The sequence below is a fragment of the Lacerta agilis genome, chromosome 10 (assembly GCF_009819535.1).
Source record: "Lacerta agilis isolate rLacAgi1 chromosome 10, rLacAgi1.pri, whole genome shotgun sequence".
Taxonomy (NCBI): Eukaryota; Metazoa; Chordata; class Lepidosauria; order Squamata; family Lacertidae; genus Lacerta; species Lacerta agilis.
Window position 1 is genome coordinate 43,731,170 of NC_046321.1, and position 24,346 is coordinate 43,755,515.

The following is a 24,346-nucleotide window of genomic DNA, read 5'->3' on the forward strand; positions in this document are numbered from 1 at the left end:
CCCATTATTTTTGCATTAAACATGACATCCAGTATAGCTGTTTAAAAGAATCGCTTGCCTCATAGTTGACCAGGAAATCTGGCTCCAATGTGTACTATTTCAGGCTGATCAAAACACAATATAGTGGGCATTCAAAATTGACTCCACACTTTCATGACACATTGGCTAGTTCCAAGACAGGTACAGTCCAACTGTTGATTTAGAAGAATCAGGTGAGTGGTAAAGCCCCATTTTGCCACCCAGTACTTCACATTAGGTGGCGCATTGTTGAAAAGCATCTGTTAAAGGTATTTGTCATGGAGCAAGCTGGACAGTAAACCATACACTTCAGTGCCAAAGTTAACTCTTTATTAGAGAAGCACAAACTTCACAGGTTTGGCTGGGTTTCAGGCCTAATGAGCACAGCAGTTCATGCCCTGCAGGCCCTACTCCATGAAATCGGTTGCAGAGACTAAAAGTGCCCACCACCCACACAGCCATCTATGTTTCCTCTTCTCCAGGTCTTCATGCAAGCAATCGGAGACTACATCTGCATGCAGCCTATCTTTACTCCACCCCTTTCATCCCTCTCCTGGTTTTGGGAGCTTGTTGCAGCAGGATGGGGAAGCCCCCATGACTCTTCACTAGCCTGATTCATCTCTGCCTCTTGGCCTCCCCACTCACCTGCTTCAGCCTCTGCCTCCAACTATTGACCCCTACCTGCCACAGACTCTCCCAACTCACTGAGCCATGGTACCCCCTGTCAGGCATTGGGGAATCCGATCCCCCCCCCCCACAGTAGGCTGCCAGGAATAGATTGACAAGGAAAGCTCTTATCAATGTCTTTTATTCAATATCCACAGAGAGAGGCTTAGAAATGCAGCCTCTTGGAGTAATGGCATTGCTCCAAGTAATCTCCACCCCCCTTCTCTCTTCAGCCGTCAGCAGCAGCACCCACCTTACGGTGACCGCTTAGGGCCATTTGTCTCTGAGCCTTTTGATCTCCTACTTTCACTACTTGCCAGGTTCTACCTTTAAACGCTAAAAGCAAGTAAAGAATATCTGTGAAATCTGGGAAGCTGACCTAATATCTTGTGCTGTAAGTTTTCCTTTCCTGACAACTGATGGATGCAAAGATTGGCCACACCTTGACCTTTTCCTCACTAAGTTTCATAGTAATATCACTTGTTTACTAATGGCTTCATAGTAATAGTTTTAGATATCACTGTGTATCTAAAGTCCTTCTCCACTCCACTCCTGCCGGTGTTCGGTATAATTTGCAAAGGGCTATGACAACAGAAACAGCCCTGAATGGAGTTCTCATTATTCTTGCTTGTGCTTTTATTTCTGAATAAAGTAACATTACTTTTGTCAAAATGACCAATATCAGAAGGGATTAGATTTCTTTATGAACTGAACAGGCACTTGTTGCTGCTGTGTTTCAAGATCACCTCTGCAAGATAGCTGAAGATTTCTGTCATGTTCCTTCAGGAACCACCTTAGGAGATGGGCTTTTGTGTTGAGGGAGTCATTGCGTCTGACACCCATGCCTCTCTTTTATTGCATGCTTGTTTTTTCAGGCTTTGTGATGCACATCCCATTTGACAGCAGTAAGATTGACTGCTGGAACATGGTTCAGTAGGTGCAGCAAGAAAACTAGCTCAGCATATGCCAGAGATGTTTGAGTAACGCCGCAGCTGAACATATTCACCAGGCAGAACAATCAATAACTTCTCCATCAGCATGAGTGTTATCTGTTGTTGCAGAAATCAGGAGACACTGCACTATGACACAGCATGTATCAGATCTGACTTTTCCAAGTGCTGAAATAGGACATCCACAGACAGTGTTTTGCTTGAAGAAGTGTTTGAGATGACTCTTCCTAGCAACACTCTGTTCCTTTTCAAGGTTTGCAGCTTAGCGGCAGAGCATCTGTTTTGCATACAGAAAATTTATGGTTCCATCCCCAGAACCTTCAGCTAGGGAATGCCTCCTGACTGAAACCCTGGATAGCAGTCACCACCCCAGTCACACATGAAAACAAAGTTCACCACAGCCAATCACAAACAGCCACACCCTAGGCCAACCCCAACCTCTCTCACCACCAAAGGAATACAAGCGAATAGTAAAGAGAACCCACACAAGTGAGGCTGACGCAAACCCCACACATACACTAAGTAGAATAGAAGCATTGCCACCCAACCACGCACTATGCCCCCTCTACCTCTTTCCCACTTTTCTTCTTAATGTAACACTAATGTCTCAATAAATGAAACTGATCTGTAGAAAATGTAACTTGAAAAAAGAGACATTGCCCATACTTTTGTAAACCAAGAAATCTTATACACACACACACACACACACACACACACACACACACACACACACACATATATATATATATATATATATATATATATATATATATATATATATGTAACACAAAACAACAACTGCTAGATGCTGAGCTAGATAAGCTAGATAACCTGAGCTAGATTTACCTAGTCTTACTAGGTAAAAGGCAGCTGCCTGTGTTTGGAAGCAGTGTGTGTGAAAATTCCTGAGCTAAGTCTTTCTAATGTCATGTGTATTGCCATTGCAAGGAAAATAACAAAGTTCATAAACAAGTGCTTGGAAGCAGGGAGTTGTATCCAATGTAGCACTATGTTAATGTAACTTAGCAGTAAACTTTGTTGCTCAATAAGAGTTGGCAGTGTAGGTTCAACAAGTTTCTGTTAGTGTAACTGTTGCCTTGGACTCTGGTGCAAGCATACAGAGAGTGTTTGATGCAGCCCCAAGCACTTCAAATGAATAGCATGTAGCTTATTAGTGTACAATAAATATTCTGATGAGCGCTGTTCAGAAAATTAGAATTGTTCTCAGCAGACCAAATAAATTTTCTCCCATCATCACTCTGTGTGAGATGCTCACATGCGGTACTGTTCCTAGAGCTCACAGAAATTGTTGTCCATTTGAAATCCAGTATGGTCAGTTTCTTTTATGAAAATATACTTTATTGGTTTCATTTCTGTTTATTTATCGTTTTGCTCATCTGAGGATTCTCTGCATGTAGATAGCTTGCTGGATAAAATAATGTCCAAAATTCATTGTGGCCAGCATAACACAGCAAAGAGAGAGATTGAGTCTGGATGTGATACATTATTAAGAATAAAGTGAACATGAACTTTAATAAGTATGTGGAAAATGTGAAAAGAAGTACACTGTTTGTTTGAGATTATATATATATATATATATATATATATATATATATATATATATATATACAAAGTAGGGGTTAGGAAGAGCCTTGAAATGAAACCTGAGGCATTACCCTTGGAAAAAAGCAAGCTTTTTTATATGATCACTTGAAGACACAGAAGATTAAAAGGATTTTTTAAAGGCCATTTGTAAAGCTTGTGTGAAATGTTTTTGCTTTGTAATGCTTATTCTGGGATGCCATTGATCAAGGACATGCTAGTTAGGAAAAGACTAATGAATCATCTTTCCCCCTAATAATAAGTTTCTATTTCTCCCATTCCACTCTGTTTAGATTTTGAAAAGGCTATTAATGTATATTATAGTGTATCTTTCCCAATGTAACTTTTAATTGAGGTTGTCTTTATTATACCAGTACTTATTGCCATCTTGTTGTAACTCATTTCCTTATAATTGGATGCATACTGCCTTGGAAATGCAATTTTCTCTCTGCTTGTAAAATGCATGCAGCAAGCTATGTACACGAGCCCTTTCTTGGGAATTTGTGCCTTCATTAAAAATAAGGACCTAGAATTGTTGCCTTGAGGACAAGTCTTTACGCTGCAAAGAAAGCTATGGCTATATGAAGGGAGTTTCTGAGCACGGGTGCCTTAAATGCAAGAGATTAAGAACTGGCACGACGTGTTCATGACCAAGGGTACGGTTTTAACTTATCGTTAAATTGAGGCTGATAGTGCACCTGAGCTCTGAAAAGAAATAAAATATTTCTTTTCTCCCATCTCAGTTTCCCTCCAACTTGAGCAAACGAGTTTCTTCTCAGAGACTATGGCATTTTAAACAATTTTCCAAATTCAGTTATAATGGAAATATGTCCTCAGAGCCTAGTATTAAGCTAACAGGCATCCTGGATGTGTTTGTCCTTAGAGATAGGAGAGTGGGATGTTAATGATAGCTGAATAAATTGAGATGTTACTTACCTTGTCAGCAGTTACAAAACCTAGCATATGATTTTGACTAACATAATTGCAATGACAGATTTGAGCAGGAAACACATTGCAATGCTGTTTAAAATAAAGAGGTGTTTTCCTGTTTCCTGTATCCTTGGAACCACAAAAATGTGATTTCAAGTCTGCTTATTTGGATACAGAAACCCAATAACCCAATATGGGGGAAATGCAGGTTCAGGTTGATACATGTACAAATAATAACTGAATAACTGAATGTGTACTAGTCTCTCCCGACATATGTGTCAAGGATGGCAGAGCCTGGCTGATTGTGATTATCATTTCTTAGTTTCTCCCTTAAAGGTAAAGGTAAAGATTGCAGCGCTCATCTCGCTCTATAGGCCAAGGGAGCCAGTGTTTGTCCGCAGACAGTTTCCGGGTCATGTGGCCAGCATGATTAAGCTGCTTCTGGCGAACCAGAGCAGCGCATGGAAACGCCGTTTATGTTCCTGCCGGAGCGGTACCTATTTATCTATTTGCACTTTGATGTGCTTTCGAACTGCTAGGTGGGCAGGAGCTGGGACCGAACAACGGGCGCTCACCCCATTGCGGTTTCTCCCTTAAAGGTAAAGGTAAAGGGATCCTTGACCGTTAGGTCCAGTCGTGGACGACTCTGGGGTTGCAGCGCTCATCTCGCTTTATTGGTTGATGGAGTACAGCTTCCGGGTCATGTGGCCAGCATGACTAAGCCGCTTCTGGTGAACCAGAGCAGCGCACGGAAATGCCGTTTACCTTCCCACCGGAGCGGTACCTATTTATCTATTTGCACTTTGACGTGCTTTCTAACTGCTAGGTTGGCAGGAGTAGGGACTGAACAATGGGAGCTCACCCCGTTGTGGGGATTCGAACCACCGACCTTCTGATCGGCAAGACCTAGGCCTTGTGGTATTATTTATTTATTTATTTATTTATTTATTTATTTATTTATCCATTCTTTATACCCCGCCCATCTGGCTGGGTTCCCCCAGCCACTCTGGGCAGCTTTCAACCGAATATTAAAAACAATACACAACCCACAGTGCCACCCGCGTCCAGGCTAAAAAGGATTTCCCCCATTTTGGGGCCCTCCTATATCAATAAAGCTGTTGCTTTCTTGGCTCTTCTAGACTGAGGATTCTTAGAGCTCCAATATTCCAGTTTCTTTTGCTTCTGGAAACTTAGCATCTATACCTGTCTGATTTAACATTTCATGTCATCTGTGCATCCTTTATGTTCCTTCCACACAGAAAGCATGAAATAGTGGTTCTTCTTGGAAAGCGCCTCTTCAATCATTCCTAGAAGCTTCTGAGATCCGCTTTGCTTCTCTCTCTCTCCTGTGAAGATTTAAACAAGTACAGAAGCCCTTTGAGCTGCTTTCATGTTCGCTGATGAGATGGAAGATTGGTGGGAAATTGCTGACCCCGACCTTCTCTGCCTGTCTCCTCCCTCTCACCCCCAACTTTGCATAGGAAAAATGTAGTGATGGGGATGAAAGGTATTACCAGATAGTTGGCTAATTTCATCTGCTTGTGCCATCAGCTTTCCTGTTTCACCAGGAAGTTACCAGAGAGATCTGAGTGTGTCGTTTTGCAGCTGCAAACCCTAACCTAGCAGTGGGTTTCTGATCTGGAACTGAAAATGATTTCTGTGTTGTTGTTTTTAATAATCTCTGCAATCTCAGTAAAATTAAAAATATTTTAATTTGATAAAATAATAAGCTAAAAAATGAGTTTAAATAAACAGTAAGCAATTTCTTAGCTCCCATAATGATAGAAGGCAGAAGGCATCTTTTTTGGACTGAAATTGTACAGAAAAGATAAAGGTGAGGTTGTGCATTCTGATTAAATTGTTGTTGTTGTTGTTGAAAAAACCAAGGCAACAGACCTACTGAGAAAGTTGGGGATTCCATGATACATCTCGACACACCCTGTTAATGATGCAGTTTGACATGGAAGCATGAGGTCATGACCCAAATCACCCCAATTTGCGTCATTCAGGGTATACACACAGCTGAGGCACACTGGTGATATTTGGTCAGACTTGACCATGTCAATCCCCTGTGTTTACTGCCCAGCACTTGCCATCACAGGTGGGGAAATGCAGGAGAATGGCACAGGTGACTAGATATTACAGGAATAGTGGAGATAGTATAGGGCAGGGGTCAGCAAACTTTTTCAGCAGGGGGGCCGGTCCAATGTCCCTCAGACCTTGTGGGGGCCCGGACTATATTTTGAAAAAAATAATAATGAACGAATTCCTATGCCCCACAAATAACCCAGAGGTGCATTTTAAATAAAAACACATGTTCTACTCATGTAAAAACACCACACAGGCCCCACAAATAACCCAGAGATGCATTTTAAATAAAAGGACACCTTCTACTCATGTAAAAACATGCTGATTCTCGGACTGTTTTGAGGGCTGGATTTAGAAGGCGATTGGGCTGGATCCGGCCCCCAGGCCTTAGTTTGCCTACCTGTGGTATAGGGGCTGCTAGGTTTTCTGACAGCCCTGTGTTGAGTATCACAGATAGTTCTACCCAGTGCTTTTTTTACTGAAAAAAGAGGTGCCGGAACTTACAATGAATACTTCCCTTGTTCTCTTATAATGGCAATGGCGCCCACCTAAGAGGTGCCAGAACTGAGTTCCGGCTGAAAAACAGCCCTGGTTCTGTCCCAAATCTATTGAACCAAAAGAAGTTCCTTGGTGCAAAAGAAGACATTTTGTTTCTTCTAGTTGCTGCTTATATTTCAAGCACAATTCTGGGTAATAGGTTGCAATACCCTTAGAAGTTTTACTGTCCTGGAACTCAGCCAGTGTCTGCTTATGTTTTCTCATATGGACCTCTGCGTGCCACTTCTGCCCAAATAAAACACAGTTCTCTATATGCCTTATAGCAAAGCTTTGCAACGTACCTTTCCCACAGTGATTTAAACTTGGGTCTAAAATGCAAACAACTCTGTTGACATAAGCATCTTGAGCCAATGTTCTTGCCAAATTGAGGGTGAATCTTTAATGCCTTCTGATGGAAGTGCATCTCATTTTCATGCATTACAGAAAATGCTGTTTTCAATCTCTATTTAGATTTCCTTATGTGTGAAATAAGCTGAAAACAAATACTCCCCCCCTTCCTCATTGATGGATAGATAGGGCTATTGTCTCATGTCCTCAGCGATGCTATTATGTTTCTGCATCCTGACCGAAATGACAGGATCTCATATTGTAATGAGATGACATCCAGATGCATCGTGTATGAACATGCACCGGAATACACTCAAAGCCTGTTTTTTTGTTTTTTTTAAAATGTGCTCTAATAAAAGATGATCAGGCAGAATATATTCTAGCAAAGGATACTTTTGAAGAAAGATAAATAATGGTAATAATGAAGAGGCAGGACATTGATTCTAATCTGTAGTAGCAAGATGACAATCTGTTTGATGAATGGAGGAGCTGGTGCAAAGATAGCGCAGGGTGTTTGTGGTTTGTGCCCGTTCCCATTTTTATCCACCAATAGCACACCCTCCATTAAAATACAGCTGAGGAAATGTGCAACAGAAAGAGGAGGAGAAATCTCACCCTTTGAAAGTTCAAGATGCATTCAGGTTTACAGCAACTAAATGCCTAATTTCCTGTTAAAGAACTTCCTGCTCTTCTTCTCCCAACCCCCATGCTGTTCTGCACTTCTGCTTTGCAAACAGCAGCCCAAGAGCATCTGTAATCATTTCAACAGTTTTATGGTACTTTGCTGAAAGCAGTGGTTCTTAGAGCTTGGTGCAGTGCATTAGCATATGCTTCTGCAAAATATTTCATCCTTTTGTGACTCCCTTTTGATCAATTATGTGTATGCAGGTTTTCTCAAACATCCTCGTAGAAGAAGATTTGATCTTCATAGAAGATGACCGGTTTTATACTTCCAGCTTTATATGTTCATTCTAGAAATACAACAGCTGGCATGACATTAAAATATGCACTGTGTGACTTTTTTAAAGGAGAGAATTACATTTCATAAAGGTTGTGACATCAACTAATGATTTAAATTGATAGATTCCTTGCTAATTTTCTTTGTGTTTAAAATATATGCATCTGTGCACAAACATAGGTATATGGAGGGGTGGACAGGGCTGTTTTAGGTGTGTCCAAGGTCCTGAGTGTGCCCAGTTGGATTTGCAGTGGAGCCCTCTCTCATTTCACAAATCACCACTGAAGCTTCTATCTGTTTTTCAAAAGCAGTTTGTCATGTGGCGTGGAGCAATGTTGTTTGACAAACACAAATCAAAATAATCATACATACAGCGTACAGAAATGGTGATGTGGTTCTTGTACCCCAACTTGGGTTCAATAACATCCTCACTTTTGATTCCTTTATTGCAGGGGGTTGGACTTGATGACCCTTAGGGTCCCTTCCAACTTTACAGTTCTATGACCTCAGCCTCATGCATGTTACAGTGTCGTTCCTCAGCTCCATAGTAATTTGCTTGAAATGGTCATACAGTTCTAATGTGCTGCAATATGAAATCAAAGAGTGAGCTTTTAATTATTTTTTGGGGAAAGGTAATTAAAGCAGTGATTTGCCCATAAGAAATAACATGGTGTAGTTGGAAATTGTCTTTTATAGATAGATTTAATGACTCTGTCGGGTTTTGATGGGTCCTTTAATGTCCTAGGGTTATGATAGACATTTATTATGCTAAGCAGGTTTTAAGTTGTTGTTTTTCTTAATATTTGCTTCATTTCTATATCTGCTTGCCGTTGGTGCATTTATTGATAATGTTCCCCATAAAACTATGTTTATCTGGACATATTTTACCTGTGAGAAGAAGCAAAGAATTATATGGCCATGTTTGGACAAAATTCTGGCTGTTACCTATGGTTAGTCAAATTTGTTTGCTTTCTAGTGCGCACAGCCTGAGCACTCCTGCTCAACTCTCAAAGGAAAAACAAACCGTAGAGTTTTGATTGTATGTATATGATTGTATTTTGTTTGAGGGAAACAAACCATGAGCACTGGGTTGGGATGTAACATTAAGCGGGTTGCTTCATGGTTTGTTTCCCAACTGGGAGGAAGGGAAGAACAGAGTGGGAGTGTTTGGGCTGCATGCATTAGCATGCAGCTTGTACACAAACTAATTTGACTAACCATTGTTAATGGCCAGTGTTATAACCAAATGCGGCTATTAAGTAGCTTTAGCTCTGGTGGATTTTAAAGCTTTATTAGAGAAGCTATTAAATAGAAGTGATGAATAGAAGTGAGATCTTGCTGAAGTATTAGTGACCAGTGTTGGAAGTGATTGGTGTAAGGTTAAGCTATCAATTCTTTGAGGAGATGTGCTTTGCAAATTCGGAAGTTCTTTTGTTCGGACCTATTGCCTCAGTTGTTGCATTGATTCTATCCTAACAGCCTTTGGGGTCATTTTTATTTATTTAAGATTAGAAAGTCCTATTCTCTAAATCTTCTTTGGTCAATATATAGATACGTGTGTGTGTGTGTGTGTGTGAGAGAGAGAGAGAGAGAGAGAGTTGTTGTTGTTGTTCAGTCGTTCAGTCGTGTCCGACTCTTCGTGACCCCAGGGACCAGAGCACGCCAGGCACGCCTATCCTTCACTGCCTCTCGCAGTTTGGCCAAACTCACGTTAGTAGCTTCGAGAACACTGTCCAACCATCTCATCCTCTGTCGTCCCCTTCTCTTTGTGCCCTCCATCTTTCCCAACATCAAGGTCTTTTCTAGGGAGTCTTCTCTTCTCATGAGGTGGCCAAAGTACTGGAGCCTCAACTTCCGGATCTGTCCTTCTAGTGAGCACTCAGGGCCGATTTCCTTGAGAATGGATAGGTTTGATCTTCTTGCAGTCCATGGGACTCTCAAGAGTCTCCTCCCGCACCATAATTCAAAAGCATCAATTCTTCGGCAATCAGCCTTCTTTATGGTCCAGCTCTCACTTCTGTACATTACTACTGGGAAAACCATAGCTTTAACTATACGGACCTTTGTCAGCAAGGTCAAATGGAATCTACACCTGGGATTTCTCTCTGGCTGCTAATGTTTATCCATATTATTTAATTTCTTTTTGTTAGTTGTTGCTGTTTGTTGCTGTTTTCTTAACATTGGGTTGTATCCAATACTTCCGTTCTGCTCAGGCAGAAGACTTCCACCTGCACAGAGAAACTATCCACTCCTCTCCAGCTGCCCAGACACCCTCACAAGGTCCTTCAGAAGGTTGGGGAGCCCTCTGGAGCAGTTTTTGTGGGCTAAGGGAAAGGAGAGGAAGTGGAAATCTGTTTTAATGTGAGACATATTATAGTGGAAAGTGGAATGGAACATTTTAAATGGTTGTGTATGTCTTGCAAGCCGTGGTTCCTGAGATCAGTTGCTGGAGGCCCAGCCAATCCAGAGGCTTAACACTGGCCTCTTTCATGGCTAATGGTTATCCATGGTCATAAATAAGCCATGACTTGCCACAAATGAGTACCTTGCTGGTACACACTGCTCAGGCACTCTGGCCCTGTCTTGCTCTGCCTGCCTCCCGAAGAAACAGTAGTAAGTCAAAAACAAACCTTGGCTTCTACTTGCAGTTTGCTTGGATAGAAGCAACCCATGGGTACTGGTTCACATGCAACACTAAGGTAGGATTAATAATAATAATAATAATAATAATAATAATAATTTATTTATACCCCGCCCATCTGGCTGGATTTCCCCAGCTGCTCTAGGGAATATTAAATACAATAGCCTATTAAACATTAAAAGCTTCCATAAACACGGCTGCCTTCAGATGTCTTCTAAAAGTCTGGTGGTTGTATTCCTCTTTGACATCTGGTGGGAGGGCATTCCACAGGGTGGGTGCCACTACCAAGAAAGCCCTCTGCCTGGTTCCCTGTAACTTGGCTTCTCGCAGCGAGGGAACTGCCAGAAGGCCCTCGGCGTTGGACCTCAGTGTCCGGGCAGAACGATGGGGGGTGGAGATGCTCCTTCAGGTATACTGGACTGACGCTGTTTAGGGCTTTAAAGGTCAGCACCAACACTTTGAATTGTGTTCATGGTTTGTTTCTCCTAGGGGCAAGCGGGGTGAAGCAGGAGTGTTTGAGCTGCATGCACCAAAGCACTACTATTTCACAATAAGCAACAGTTTATGTCTAAGTATGGCTTATTGTTAATGTGCAAACCAGGGCGCTGCCTGTAGGAGTCAGTACTGCTGACTCTTTTCTTCTGTGCCTGAAAAAGGCTCTGAGGTTTTAACATCCATGCCTAGCAGCTGCTCATTAGACTAAGCATTTTCTGCTTCATTCCTCAAATGAGTCCAATTCGTGATTTATTTATTTTTTAAAAAGTTAACTTTCAAATGAATAGTCATCTTATCACTAGTGCATAGAGACTTTAATACTCATTTTGTCCATTTAAATTGCCATGCAGGTGAAGTGGGAACTGCATGTGATGAATTGAAAATCCAAAGCTAATTTAAGTGTGCACAGCAAAGGGCACTATTCTGAAGCTACTTACAAGCTTATAAATTCCTTTTAAGTCACTGAGATTTATGAGCTTAGAAGTAAAAATCTGGATTTCTTCCAGTGATTTTAATAAGGTAGACCTATAGAAGGATGTGTATCATATTGACCTTTTACGTCATTCCGCTAGGCCTTTTTAAAGAACAAAACCTATTTGTATCAGAGTCTGCTGTCAACTCTTCAGGCCCGAGTCCAAGTATTTTTGTTTTATTTCCCTAATATCCACTGATAAAGGGTATATAATTTCATTCCTCATACCCTTCATGGGTTCTTCTTCACTTAAAGAATGCTGTACAGTATACAGAATTTTGCCTAAGAGGAATTTGTAGTTGGTTTGCTGCCGCACAAATCACATCCATGCCTCACCTGGCAGTTGCAATTCCTGTACTTAGGTTAACTTTCAACAAAGGAAATTGAATATTGTCTTGCCGTTTGCACACAGAGATTAATATCATAGTATCCGTGAAACGGCTTCTCTTTTCAGTGAATCTTCTCATTTCATAATTAGCATTTTAAAAGCACAGACTGCTTTTTTACTTTAATGTTACAGATATGCTTCTACATTTTCTTATTATGCAGCTTCCTGTTGCAGTTTTGTCCCTTATTTCCCAAGTAACATCATTAATTTAGATGTTCGTATATATTTTTTTTAAAAAAACCCATGAATTTCTACTATTGTGCAAAACCTGATTAAAGATAGGTTAAAATTTTAAAACATAAACTTACATAATTAAAATAAGCAAAACAAAAACAAAAAAAAACAACGCAATCTCATTTAAACAATACAACAATGGAAAGAGGAGACTCAGGTTGAGAGAGCAAAGGAATGTCTGCGTAAACAGGTGTGTCTTCAAAAGCCTGGAAGAAGGGCTACACAGATAGGGCATATTTCATCAGGGAGCACTGAAACAGTGTGTAGGCCCACCTAGTCTCTACTCAGTTTGGCTGTGCTTTCTGGAGTCTTTCCCAGTCCTTTTAATAGGCAGTGTCAGAGATTAAACCTGGGACCTTTTGCACAGCTGACTCTAGGTTTGAAGGGAGTCTTGGGCTAAGTCTTCTCATGGCCCTCCTCCTCTGTCAGTGGGTCTTGGTGGGCTGTTTCTATTACTACATTGCTCCAAGAGATGCTCTGGACAGTTGGATCTAACCACCTTTGTAATTTCTCTCACAATGCTCCAGAACAATGGTGGCCAGATCAAGCAGCTGGGAGGGGCCAAAGATGCCTGGTGCTAACACTGGCCCCAACAGCCTTCATGGTCTGCCACTAGGGTATGACCCCTCCCCATCTTTAATCCCCCAATTGAATTTTACTGGCTGCCCCATAGTCCTGCTCATAGCAGTTCTTTCCCCATTTGCTTTCCTGCAAATAAGAGGTTGAAGTCAATGCTTTTTAATTGTCAAACCCTAACAGCAGGAAGATCATCACTATGACTAATCGGAAAAGTACAAAGCCTGAATGGAATTACATATATTTAACCATATGCAGTAGCAAATGGAAGCTGGTTTTGGGAGGGATAGACAGATTCCCTGCTTTTGAGATTACAGAGAGATCACTTACTTTGAGATTACATTAAACCCCACAGCTTTTAATTACATGCATGTTGCTAGCAGAAACTAACAGTAGTTCTGCCTGTCTGGCTCATTTATTTTATTTTTTAGTGTTGCAGTTCCTTTTATTTTTGCCTTTGAAATGTGTTGGCACATGATGCTTTTGCTTTCAGTTGTATTTTCGCTCTGTTATTGAGCTTTTCAACACTGGTGAAAAACTAGCCTGGTTGTGCCTTATTTCATTATACAGTATTTTCAAACGCTGCAAGTCCTTTATGAATCTCACTGACAGAAGATACTTAGAAGAATTCTCAGTAGTATTCTGAAAGTCTGCCTTTTATGCCTCTTAAGGGGGCTTCAGGAAGCTAAACCAGGAAGGCAGCTGCTGCAAATGTTAGCAAATTATTACTATGAGAATAGGTGGACTTTTCTAAAACACTGAGCATGTGCCACCTAGCATTGCTGCTCTATAAGCTCTATTTGTAAACCACTTTGACTCTTTTTTGCAATCAGTGTATAAATTTTGTGAAATAAAATAATATTTATTTGAGTGGGACCATGCAGACCCTGCTGAAACCATGTGGAACAGTACCTGTATATGCATCAGTACTGCACATTTTATGCTTTATGTAGAAGTTTTATGCCTCTTCAAATTCAGTTCTTTGGTAGCTGAGAGTATCTTTTCCATCACACATAAAAGCTAGTAAATGGAAACACTTTATTGTGCTAACACAGTGGTTTTCAAAGATATGTCCAGGGGAACCCCCAGGGTTTCTTTGTAGCTTATCAGGGGTTTATCAGTTAGTGCAGCACCTTGTTAACCTTCACAGATTCCTCCCTGCAAGACTACCCTAAGTTCAGTTTGTGGAGGAGCAGCAGGTATGCCCTCGATCCTGATCTAGGTGAGGAGTCTTTTTCTTACCAAGGTCTGCACTCCTTTCTAAGCAACCTTCCTGGGGCCACATGGCAGTGGTACGAAGGAAAAATAAAATAAATGTTGATTTCACCTTTGCACGGTAGATTTCTTTCTGCACAGATTTGAACATCCTTCTTTATCCTCTCTCTGGGAAACAAAAAAAGCATTGTCAGAATTCAAGGACACATTCTAGTCAGTCAGTATACTCAAGAAGGGTGCAAGGCAGGGCTTTTGAGAGGTTTGGCCTGGGGATAAGGTATGTATGGGAAGGAGGCATGGCCAGATGGCAGGCTGGAGGACTGTACTCAACTGCATCCCTGTTCTGGATAGCTATAAGCTTAGCTCCAATGGTGAGGCTCAGCAGGCATGATCAGCATTGTGGGGGAATTGTGTGAACACCCTAGAATAGGGGTAGCCAACAAAGTATCCTCCAAATGCTGTTGGACTAGATTTCCCATCAGCTCCAGCCCCTAGAGCCAATGGTCAGCAATGATGGATGTTCCACATGCCACATCATCTACAAAGCACCTTGCTGCCCTAGAATATGGTCCCAAAATCCTTTGCAGAGAGCACAGACTCCAACAGGAGCATGCCTTGGGCAAACAAGTCATGATGAAAAGGCAGGAAGTTGTAAAACCACTGTGCTAACATATTGTTTTTTTAATGGGAGGATGAGAACCTAGAAGTGGTCATATCAAGAACTAGGGTAAACCAATGCCATGACCACCACCACCATTTTCTTTTTTAGCCTTTTAGAGAAGAGAGCAACAGGAGAGATGTAGACATAATACAGGTGCACTTTTGTTGTTAAAATAAAAGGTGAGTCAGCTGAAAAGGTTGGCAGCTACTGTTCTGCTTCTATCACAGGGTGGGTGAGAAACCTTTAAGACTAACACATTTACTAATGCCTTTCTTATATGCAGGGTACCATACCACAGTTTTTTTTTTTTGCATAAGTGATGCTTTCCAGGCAGTGTTTAACCAATGCTTGAGAAGAGGTGTGTAGTAGCAAGCTCATGTTTAGAGCCAGGAACGTTACTTCACAACAGCAGTTCACTTTGTCTCCTGTTCTGTAGCAAAATCTATTTTTAAAAGGTTATTTAATTTTTATCAAAGATAGTTTAAAAATATTTTGCACCTAATAACATTCAATGTCCCTATAAAACAAGGAACCAATGGCAGTATACAGTAGTAACAATGTTATATGGAGGTACACACACAACACTATATTAAAACACTCTCACTAAAACAGATCTCTTAACTCATCAAACCTTGATATTCTCCCTAGGGCTTATAAATAAGCTATGAAACAAAATGTGATTTGATTCTCCTTACATAACTCGCAATTTAGAGCATCTTCGCATGGCTTGTAACAAAGCAGTGGAGGAAAAGCACAACTAAATTGTGCTTACTGCACTAGGGGGAAGGTCTGTAGCTCAGCGGTAGAGTTACATGCAGAAGATTCCAGGTTCAATCCCTGGAATTTCCAGATTGGCTTGGGAGCGCTTCCTGCTTTAAACTTTAGGGATCTGCTGCCAATCAGTGTACTGAGCTAGGTGGACCAAAAAGGTGCTCATTTTAAGTTTCCTGTGCTCATTTTAAGTTTGTTGTACTTTTAATTCCTTCTTGAAATTAAAGCTTTCATGGAGAAGGATGCTCTGCTCTGTTCCTATAAGCAATGCCTCTTCCTGTAAGAACTACGTGGTACGAAGATATTACTGAGGACTAAGATTCCTATTCCCATGCATAAATGCAAGAATACTGGACATAAATGCAAAGAGACCGGAAGGTTTCATTTCAGCTTTCAAATAGACACATATTACTGGTATGTCTGAACTCAAACAAAATGTGCTTAGTCACAACCGTGGTTTAGGACAACGTCAACTTCAAACATTGGTTTCGTGGGATGGGTTTTAATGGGTAGGAGAGGATATTTTAATGGCAATTTATCCCTCCAGGTGCCCACATGTGTGGGCTGAACAGGGTTTCAAAATCCCATCACTGGCAGCAAAATTAAAAGCATAGGAATTATGCTGTAAAACCGTGTTTTGAGCAAGCCCAGCTATGAAGTAAGCTGGCTCTCCCTTTCTTACCTCACTTAATGAAGAATAAGGAAACAAATGGGGAAGTAAGCTTAAAAATAAGCTTTACTTACTTTATAATCAGGCATTTGTTCACCATAGTAAAAACTATGTAGGCAAAATACGTATATGTACAGTATAACCAGCTTCAGGCATCTGCCTGAGATACACCAAGCACAGGGCATTTTTGCCCTCATTTCCGGTTGAAGTAAGATAGAGAGGAAGAGGAAGTAGTGTATGTTCCTTCCTCTCCAGGAGCGGAGGAGAAAATGACATCACACAGAGCCTTCTCTACCAGTTGTGTTTCTATGGACTGAGTATCTACCTATCAGCAATACAGCTCTGTGGACTTAGCCCCTTCTCATGCTAACTAGCAAGAATTTGCATTTGTTAGGTTTGACTGCTAATCTCCAACAGATTTATGGTTCTGGCATTACCTTGACCCCCCACTTCTGAACTTGGTACTCACACTCTCAACTGGGTGATCATTATTAAAAGCATTATTCCAGGATTCACCACAGTGCCCGAACATGGATCAGGTTACATCATTCAGAAATCACAGCAGAGCTCCAGGATACATTGCTTGGCATAAGCAAACTCATTTTCCCAATACTTTACATGCCCCCTTGGCTCCCACTTTGAAGAGCATGGTGGGCACAGCCATTTACTGTATATAGTCAACTTCTCAAACCACAGAACTGGGGAAGCGAGTGGGCACTCCTACAAGTAGGCTTGGTCTTCTGGTGCCATTGCCATGTCCTTTTTGCAGGAAGCAGGGTTGACATCGCTAGCTCACTATCCTCAGGCACCTCTCTGAAGGAAGGGAGCACTTCACTGGCAGGAAGTGATGCTGGAGGCAAGCCAAGTGGCTCAACCACAGTAGTTGAGCCAGCTGATGTCACCAAAGTGGGCATATCCTATAGCAACCCACTGGACCCCTCTTCAGCATGTAGATCAGCACTTCCCAAAGTGCTAAGGGCTTCCTCAGGATCCAATTCTGTGTTCTCATTCCATCCTAAGTTGCAGGGAACCAGGCAGAGGGCCTTCTTGGTAGTGGCACCCGCCCTGTGGAATGCCCTCCCACCAGATGTCAAAGAGAAAAACAACTACCAGACTTTAAGAAGACATCTAAAGGCAGCCCTGTTTAGGGAAGCTTTTATGTTTAATAGACTATTGTATTTTAATATTCTGTTGGAAGCCGCCCAGAGTGGCTGGGGAAACCCAGCCAGATGGGCTCGTGACAGACTTTTCCTTAACCGTATTTAACACTAGCTACAGTGTACCACTCCGGCGGGAAGGTAAACGGTGCTTCCGTGCGCTGCTCTGGTTCGCCAGAAGTGGCTTAGTTATGCTGGCCACATGACCCGGAAGCTGTACGCTGGCTCACTTGGCCAATAAAGCAAGATGAGTGCCACAACCCCAGAGTCGTCCACAACTGGACCTAATGATCAGGGGTCCCTTTACCTTTACAGTTTGAACAAGATTAGTAACTACACTTATTTAAAAATGGAAGCGAAAACTTCCCCCAAGGAGGAGAGGGGAGAACGTGAGCCTGAAGCTCACCCATACTTACTCCTTGTTTCTAAACTGGCTTTAGCATTGTCTAAATGTTGTCAGTGCATATAGGATAAAGAGTCAACTCACATCCTTCAGGACGCAACATATTTTTTTCTACGTTATGGGCAGCTGGGAAGTATTGAGTTTGGTTTTTTTTAGTATGTTAGAAGTAATCACAGTTACATGCAATAGTATTACTGTATGCGCAGGTTTAGTTTTATGTGAACAGCTTCTCAGGCCCTCTGAACTTTTTCCTGGATAATACATTTAAACCACCATGACATTTGAATGATGATGCAGCTCAGCAAAATGTGAAGAAGTGGGAATTTATTAGATGAGTTAAACAACAAATATGTAGTAACTGTCATAAAAGACCTGAGTAAAGAAAAATATCCACATGAAGGAAAGTACTTAAGGAGCATACTTAAGCATCAGCTAAATATGATTTACTGTTTGCCCGAACTAGATCCTTTAAAACAAAAAATCAAGAGAAGCAATACTGTAAATTATTGCCCTCTAACATATTTAAAGCCATGGGGAAAGCCAAAATATGATGGAACTTTGAGTAGTAATAAGAGCTATGAGAACCCTTCTATTACTTTATTATATAGTATTATGGAGAGGTGCCTCACACATTAGTTTTTTCCCCTTAGCTGTGACCTATTTCTTCTTTTTCCTAACGCCTTTATTACCACTGCTACCATATATACCAATACCATTTATTTTCTTCATCAGTTTACTGACTAGTAGCTGTGGCTAAGCATAGAACAGAACAGAGATCCAAATATGAAAACAAAGCAGAATAGTTATCAGTATAAACTAATGGTGATATTTGTATGTATACTTACCTAAAAAACCACATGGGTTACTTCACTTTGCTGCAGTTGCTGTAAATAAAAATAATTTCCACTGTATGGTTACTCTCACTCTAAATGATACAGCAAATGCAATACTGGGTTCCTGTATTGCATCCCCCCCTTCAAATCTTATACCACTCCTCCCCAGGTAATAGTTACATATCAACAAAACTGAGAAGTCTACTTGCAGTCTTTAATCGGGTCTGTTTAAAGACTACTGCCTGCAGTCTTCCTTCTGGTCCACCAACAGATGTTGCCTCAGGTTCTCAGCCATGCCACTTACACTTGGCTGTAGAACTTCTCTTGAAGGCTGCCTTCAGAGGCACATGCTCTTCCCCACAGACCTTCCTCTGCTCCAGGCAGTGGTGTCAGCTCAGCCTCTCTGAGTGCCTCCATGCCCATGTTACTGCTCTTTCTTCAGCAGACCACCAGCCACTCTTTACTCTCTCAGGAACTCTCATCCATTGACCAGAACTTGGTCTTTTTGTTATCACAATCCAAGGACCTCCTATTCCCATTTGGGTGGAAGTGTGTCCCCTTCATTGGCCTATAACTAGGATTGAATCAAATCTATATTATTATTATTATTATTATTATTATTATTATTATTATTATTATTATTATTAAGCCCCTGTATATAGATTGACAGAAACTGAACTCACAGAACTAACTCTGGTTTGACCAATTGTAAACAACTACAGTTTAACTGCTATTCAGGTACCCCCTGCTGTTAACATTTATTTCCACAGCTCTTGGCAAAGCTCAACAGTTTACAGGCAGTGAACTCTTTACCTTCAACTATGTATAAATCCCTTTGCATATTTTAAAAATAAAATTGTTATCCCAGAAACAATATTATCCCAACCGCAAGAAGAGGAAGCTGTGCTGTTGACTGCTGTTCTGAACACTTAGCAAAATGATGTCTTTATTAGTAAATGTGCTTTGTATCTCCTTTCAAAAAATATTTCACTTAGGTGAAAAAAAATTGAATGATATTTAGTATGACTATTACGTTCTGAATCAAGGACTTAAGTGAAGCAAGTATAATCATACGGCACTCAGTTTCAACAACAACAAGAAAAAGACTCTTTACAAGTAGCTTTTTTCACCAAATAGCATAGAGGGTATTTAGAGCTTTCAAAGAATCAGATATTTGGAATGGTTGACGTTACATGGGCTTGCATTAACCTTTCTACAAACTGTCCTTTGTAGTGCATCACCTACTTTTGGGTTGTTGTTGTTGTTGTTCAGTCATTCAGTCGTGTCCGACACTTCGTGACCCCATGGACCAGAGCACGCCAGGCACGCCTATCCTTCACTGCCTCTCGCTGTTTGGCCAAACTCATGTTAGTCACTTCGAAAACACTGTCCAACCATCTCATCCTCTGCCGTCCCCTTCTCCTTGTGCCCTCCATCTTTCCCAACATCAGGGTCTTTTCCATGTGTACTTTTGGGTACACATCAGCTATTTGTGCAGAGATTAGATGGGCAAAGCTTCCATACTTGCAAACAAAAATGTAAGCACCGAGATCTGAAACATAGGTGAAAGACATATTGCTATCCGCAATAACTAATGAGTGGCATTGAATGCATTGATATACTCAAGAAGTTTAACCTAGTTTGATTGTCATGATTAAAATTCTTTGAAACATCGAAGTCAACTGCAATATAGAGAGATAGGCACTGATTAAATCTAATATGTACAGTGATATTCAACATTTGATATACTCAATTGAAATCAATGGACACCGTTTAAATGTGACTGGAAAATGAATGTAGCTGACCTGAATCAGAAGGGTTCAAAAGAAGACTTAAATAATGGTGGGTGACAGGTACTATGGACTGCAGAAGTGTTTAGCAGGGGGACATACTTATGATGTCAGTGGAATGTATTCTGGTGTCCATCCTGCTCTTGCTGCTCAGAGTAGACTTTGCAAACTTGATGCTCCTATGGTAGTTATTATTATTATTATTATTATTATTATTATTATTATTATTATTATTAAAAGTAAAGGTAAAGGACCTCTGGGTGGTTAAGTCCAGTCAAAGGCGACTATGGGGTTGCGGTGCTCATCATGCTTTCAGGCTGAGGGAGCCGGCGTTTGTCCACAGACAGCTCTCCAGCTCATGCCTAGCATAACTAAATCGCTTCTGGTGCAATGGAACACTGTGACGGAAACCAGATCGCACGGAAATGCCGTTTACCTTCCTGCCACAGCGGTACCTATTTATCTACTTGCACTGGCATGCTTTCAAACTGCTAGGTAGGCAGGAACTGGGACAAAGCAACAGGAGCTCACCCCATTGTGCAGATTCGAACCGCCAAACTTCTGATTGGTAAGCTCAGTGGTTTAGCCCAAGAGGCTCAGTGGTTTAGACCACAGCGCCACCCGCATCCTATAGCCATTGTTGTACCAGATGTAGGATGAGGAGTCAATCCAAGCATAATGCAATATGAAAAGGCAACACCCCTTTCTTTTTCATCTGTTTCTGACAATTGTCAGGCATGCCTTCATACCCTCAACAGCTTAACTGCTAAAATGCATGTTATTGAAGTTTGTTCAGAACTGATTTTTTTAACCATTTTTTTTCATTGAGACATGAAATGCAATGTTATTCCATGGAATCCCAAACCCCTTTACTCAAAGTAAAGAGAAAGAGTGTATGTAAAAGCTGGAAATAAGTAATTACATGGAGTAAAGGACCTGAGTTCATAAAATTTCACAGTACCCTTGCAGAACGTTCATGGATTCCAGGGGTTGACAAACAGTTTAGAAGACTCAGTGGGAACCATTACATTTGTGCTCCAACATCTGCACTAGCTCCCCATTGAGTTGTATTTTAGCTGGAAAGCCCTAAACAGCTGAGCTCTTATCATCTCTGAATAGGGATGAATGGATCAGTCTACCCTTGTATGTGCTCATTGTATGTACTTCATTCATACCAAATATGAATACATATTTTAACACATTTTATCTCAAAGTAAACATTTTGTCCTAATAAATACCAGGCTTCCTCAACCCCGGCCCTCCAGATGTTTTTGGCCTACAACTCCCATGATCCCTAGCTAGCAGGGCCAGTGGTCAGGGATGATTGGAATTGTAGTCTCAAAAGAGCTGGAGGGCCGAGGTTGAGGAAGCCTGGTAAATACAGTTTGGTACATTATTGAGAGTTGGGAAGTGCATCACAAACCAGGTGGGAAATCAAAGGGTAGCTCTGTTCCAATTAACTCATTGCTCTGGGAGGTGCAGTTCAGATCTCTTTGAATGGGAATAAGTTAAGACTGAATTCCTCCATCATCACTGTCTCTGAGTTTATCTGAAAATGCTGCCTTAGCTATTCTGATGCTCTGCCAAATTTTGACAGCTTGTAGACTGGAGTTATTTGGTGGTGATCTCTCACTATTGATCTACTTTGCCCCTAGAAATTCTTCAAAGTCCAAACCTATTTCAAAAGAAAACCAATATTTCTTTAGTTGGGATTGTCTCTTTCCTGCCATGTTTGACCATTTAAAGGTGTGAGGTTTATCCATAATAATACACATTTTAAATAGTAATCTGCCACGACCTAGAGTCTTTTAAATTGAGGCAGTGAAGGATAGGCGTGCCTGGCGTGCTCTGGTCCATGGGGTCACGAAGAGTCGGACACGACTGAACGACTGAACAACAACAAATTCTTGTTAAATATATATAGATAGATATATAAGGCTAAAAAGCATTACTGTACCCAAGCAATCCCCCCCAACACCATAAAGGAGATCTCAAGTCAGTCTTTGAAGTTTTATATCCAGATCTTTCTAGGCTTTTTTTTAACCACAAGGAGAGTGTTAGGTTGGTCTGCAAAGGTTAGAAAAGCTGTCATTACCACGTTCCACCTCATTATTTTGTGAATGAAGTGTAAATGGGCAAGTTAATTTGCTTAGCTTTGATAAGAGGCTGTAAAATACTTTGATAAATTGAGTAATATAGAGCCATGTGTTGTATTTGGTAAGATTATGGTGGATTATTTATGAAAGGCTAAAAGGATAAATGCGTCCAACCTAGTGAGAGCTTATGTTTCATTCTCCTTCCAGTGGCATCCTGACTCACAGTGTGTTGTCTGTGTAGCATCATTATGCTTCACGGTTGTACCTACTTGGAAAACTGCCTGTCCTCCTGCTGCTGTATGGCTTGTGGGTCTCTCTCTCCCTCTCCCTCTCCCTCTCTCTCTCTTATCCTCCCCCCCCCCCCTCATTCTCAGCAGGGCATCCTTTCACACCGAAATCATTTTTACATTGGGGGGGGGGAAACCTGCAGCTATTTAATATTTTGCCATTTGTAATAAAGGATGCTGATGATTACGCACTTTCCCTCGTTATTGCTCAGCAAGCAATGCTGGGAGAGAGTTAAAATATCTGAAGGATTTGAGGAGGGGGAGCGAGAGCGGGAGGAGGGAAAATCCCCTGATTGTGCTGAAATGCCTGGTCCTTTGCCTGGAACAGAAACTGAAGCTCACTAGCACAGTACAGGACTCTGGGAGGCTGGTAACCTAGCTGCGTTCAGTTCTCTTTGCTGGGATCTTACACTATTTGATGCTTTGCAGCTGTTAAGAGAAATATTGCTTCTTCTTTTTAAGCCATTGATCTGGTGCTGCAAGCAGTGGCGGTAGTAGTACTACTAGTACTGAATGACACAGCTTTGCTAGATGACATGGAGCTGATCTCTGCATCAGCCAAGAAGAATTAAGCTTTGTCACTCCCCGTTGGGACTATCTTTCTTCTGGTATGCGCGTGAGGAATTCATATGCTTCTGCTGCATCCGCCAAAGCAGAGCCTTGAGTATACTTTGCCACGGAAGGCAGTAAGCAAGAATGATAGCTGTCTCTTTTAAATGCCGTTGTCAAATTCTGAGGAGACTTACTAAAGGTATTGTGTTTTTCTTACTATTTGTTCCATGCCTGTATTGCAGCATTCCATACAAAACAGCCTAACGGTTTTACTTTCAAATATGACTGCCTCTTTTTGTAATTTATTGGCAGACAACAAAGAAGAACTCTCTGAATAACACACACACACACACGCACACACACACACACACACACACACACACTGTATAGCTAAAAGGTTTGAATGCCCCCCCCCCCGCCACGCTTACATTACACCATGATGCTCCTTTGTGATTTTTGGATGATTTCATTGCTCAAAAGGAGATCATTTGTTTCCAGGCAAAGTGCTAAAGTTATTATGGGATATTATTGGTTTGCATTCCTGTTAATTGGTCGGCAGAAGTATTGCCCGTGTCACTCTGTGCTGTATATTAGGAAAAGCTGCTAAGAAAATTCTGGACCTGAACTAAAGGTGATGTTATTCACATTGTTGCCGTGTTGGCATCCTAGCATGTTCTCTCTGAAAGATGATGAAGGTTTTTTTTTTCACCCCTCTGTGCTAAATTGTCTGACAGCTTTGGAACCAAAGATTATGTTGACATTAATAAAAATGAATATTGTTATTGCTAAATTGGAATATAGATTCACTGGAGGGTTTTGTTTGATTGATAATGTTATACTTATTAGTTGTATTTCTTAAACTTGAGACAAAATCCTGCATTTTTTGCTACATAACTTTAAAATGCTATTAAACCTTATTAGTGGAATTTCAAAAACAGTTGCCCTTACACATTCCACCATATAACGCATTGTCTTTCATGCTGTTGTTGTTTTAATCTCATTATTATA

The 24,346-nt window shown here is 41.1% G+C and overlaps 1 protein-coding gene across 14 annotated transcripts in view; it reads left to right on the top strand.

Moving 5' to 3' along the window:
* GRIP1 (glutamate receptor interacting protein 1) overlaps positions 1–24,346 on the top strand; it is a 315,500-nt gene that overhangs the window by 162,418 nt on the left and 128,736 nt on the right. The window contains exon 1 of one of the 14 annotated variants that reach the window (XM_033162513.1): positions 23,090–23,537. The exons of 12 other annotated variants lie outside the window; for them this stretch is intronic. In XM_033162513.1, coding sequence (XP_033018404.1) covers positions 23,483–23,537 — 55 coding nt within the window. In that variant the 5' untranslated portion in view covers positions 23,090–23,482. Of the gene's footprint in view, positions 1–23,089; positions 23,538–24,346 lie in introns of those variants that run through there. One more of the 14 variants, XM_033162509.1, reaches the window with a different exon arrangement.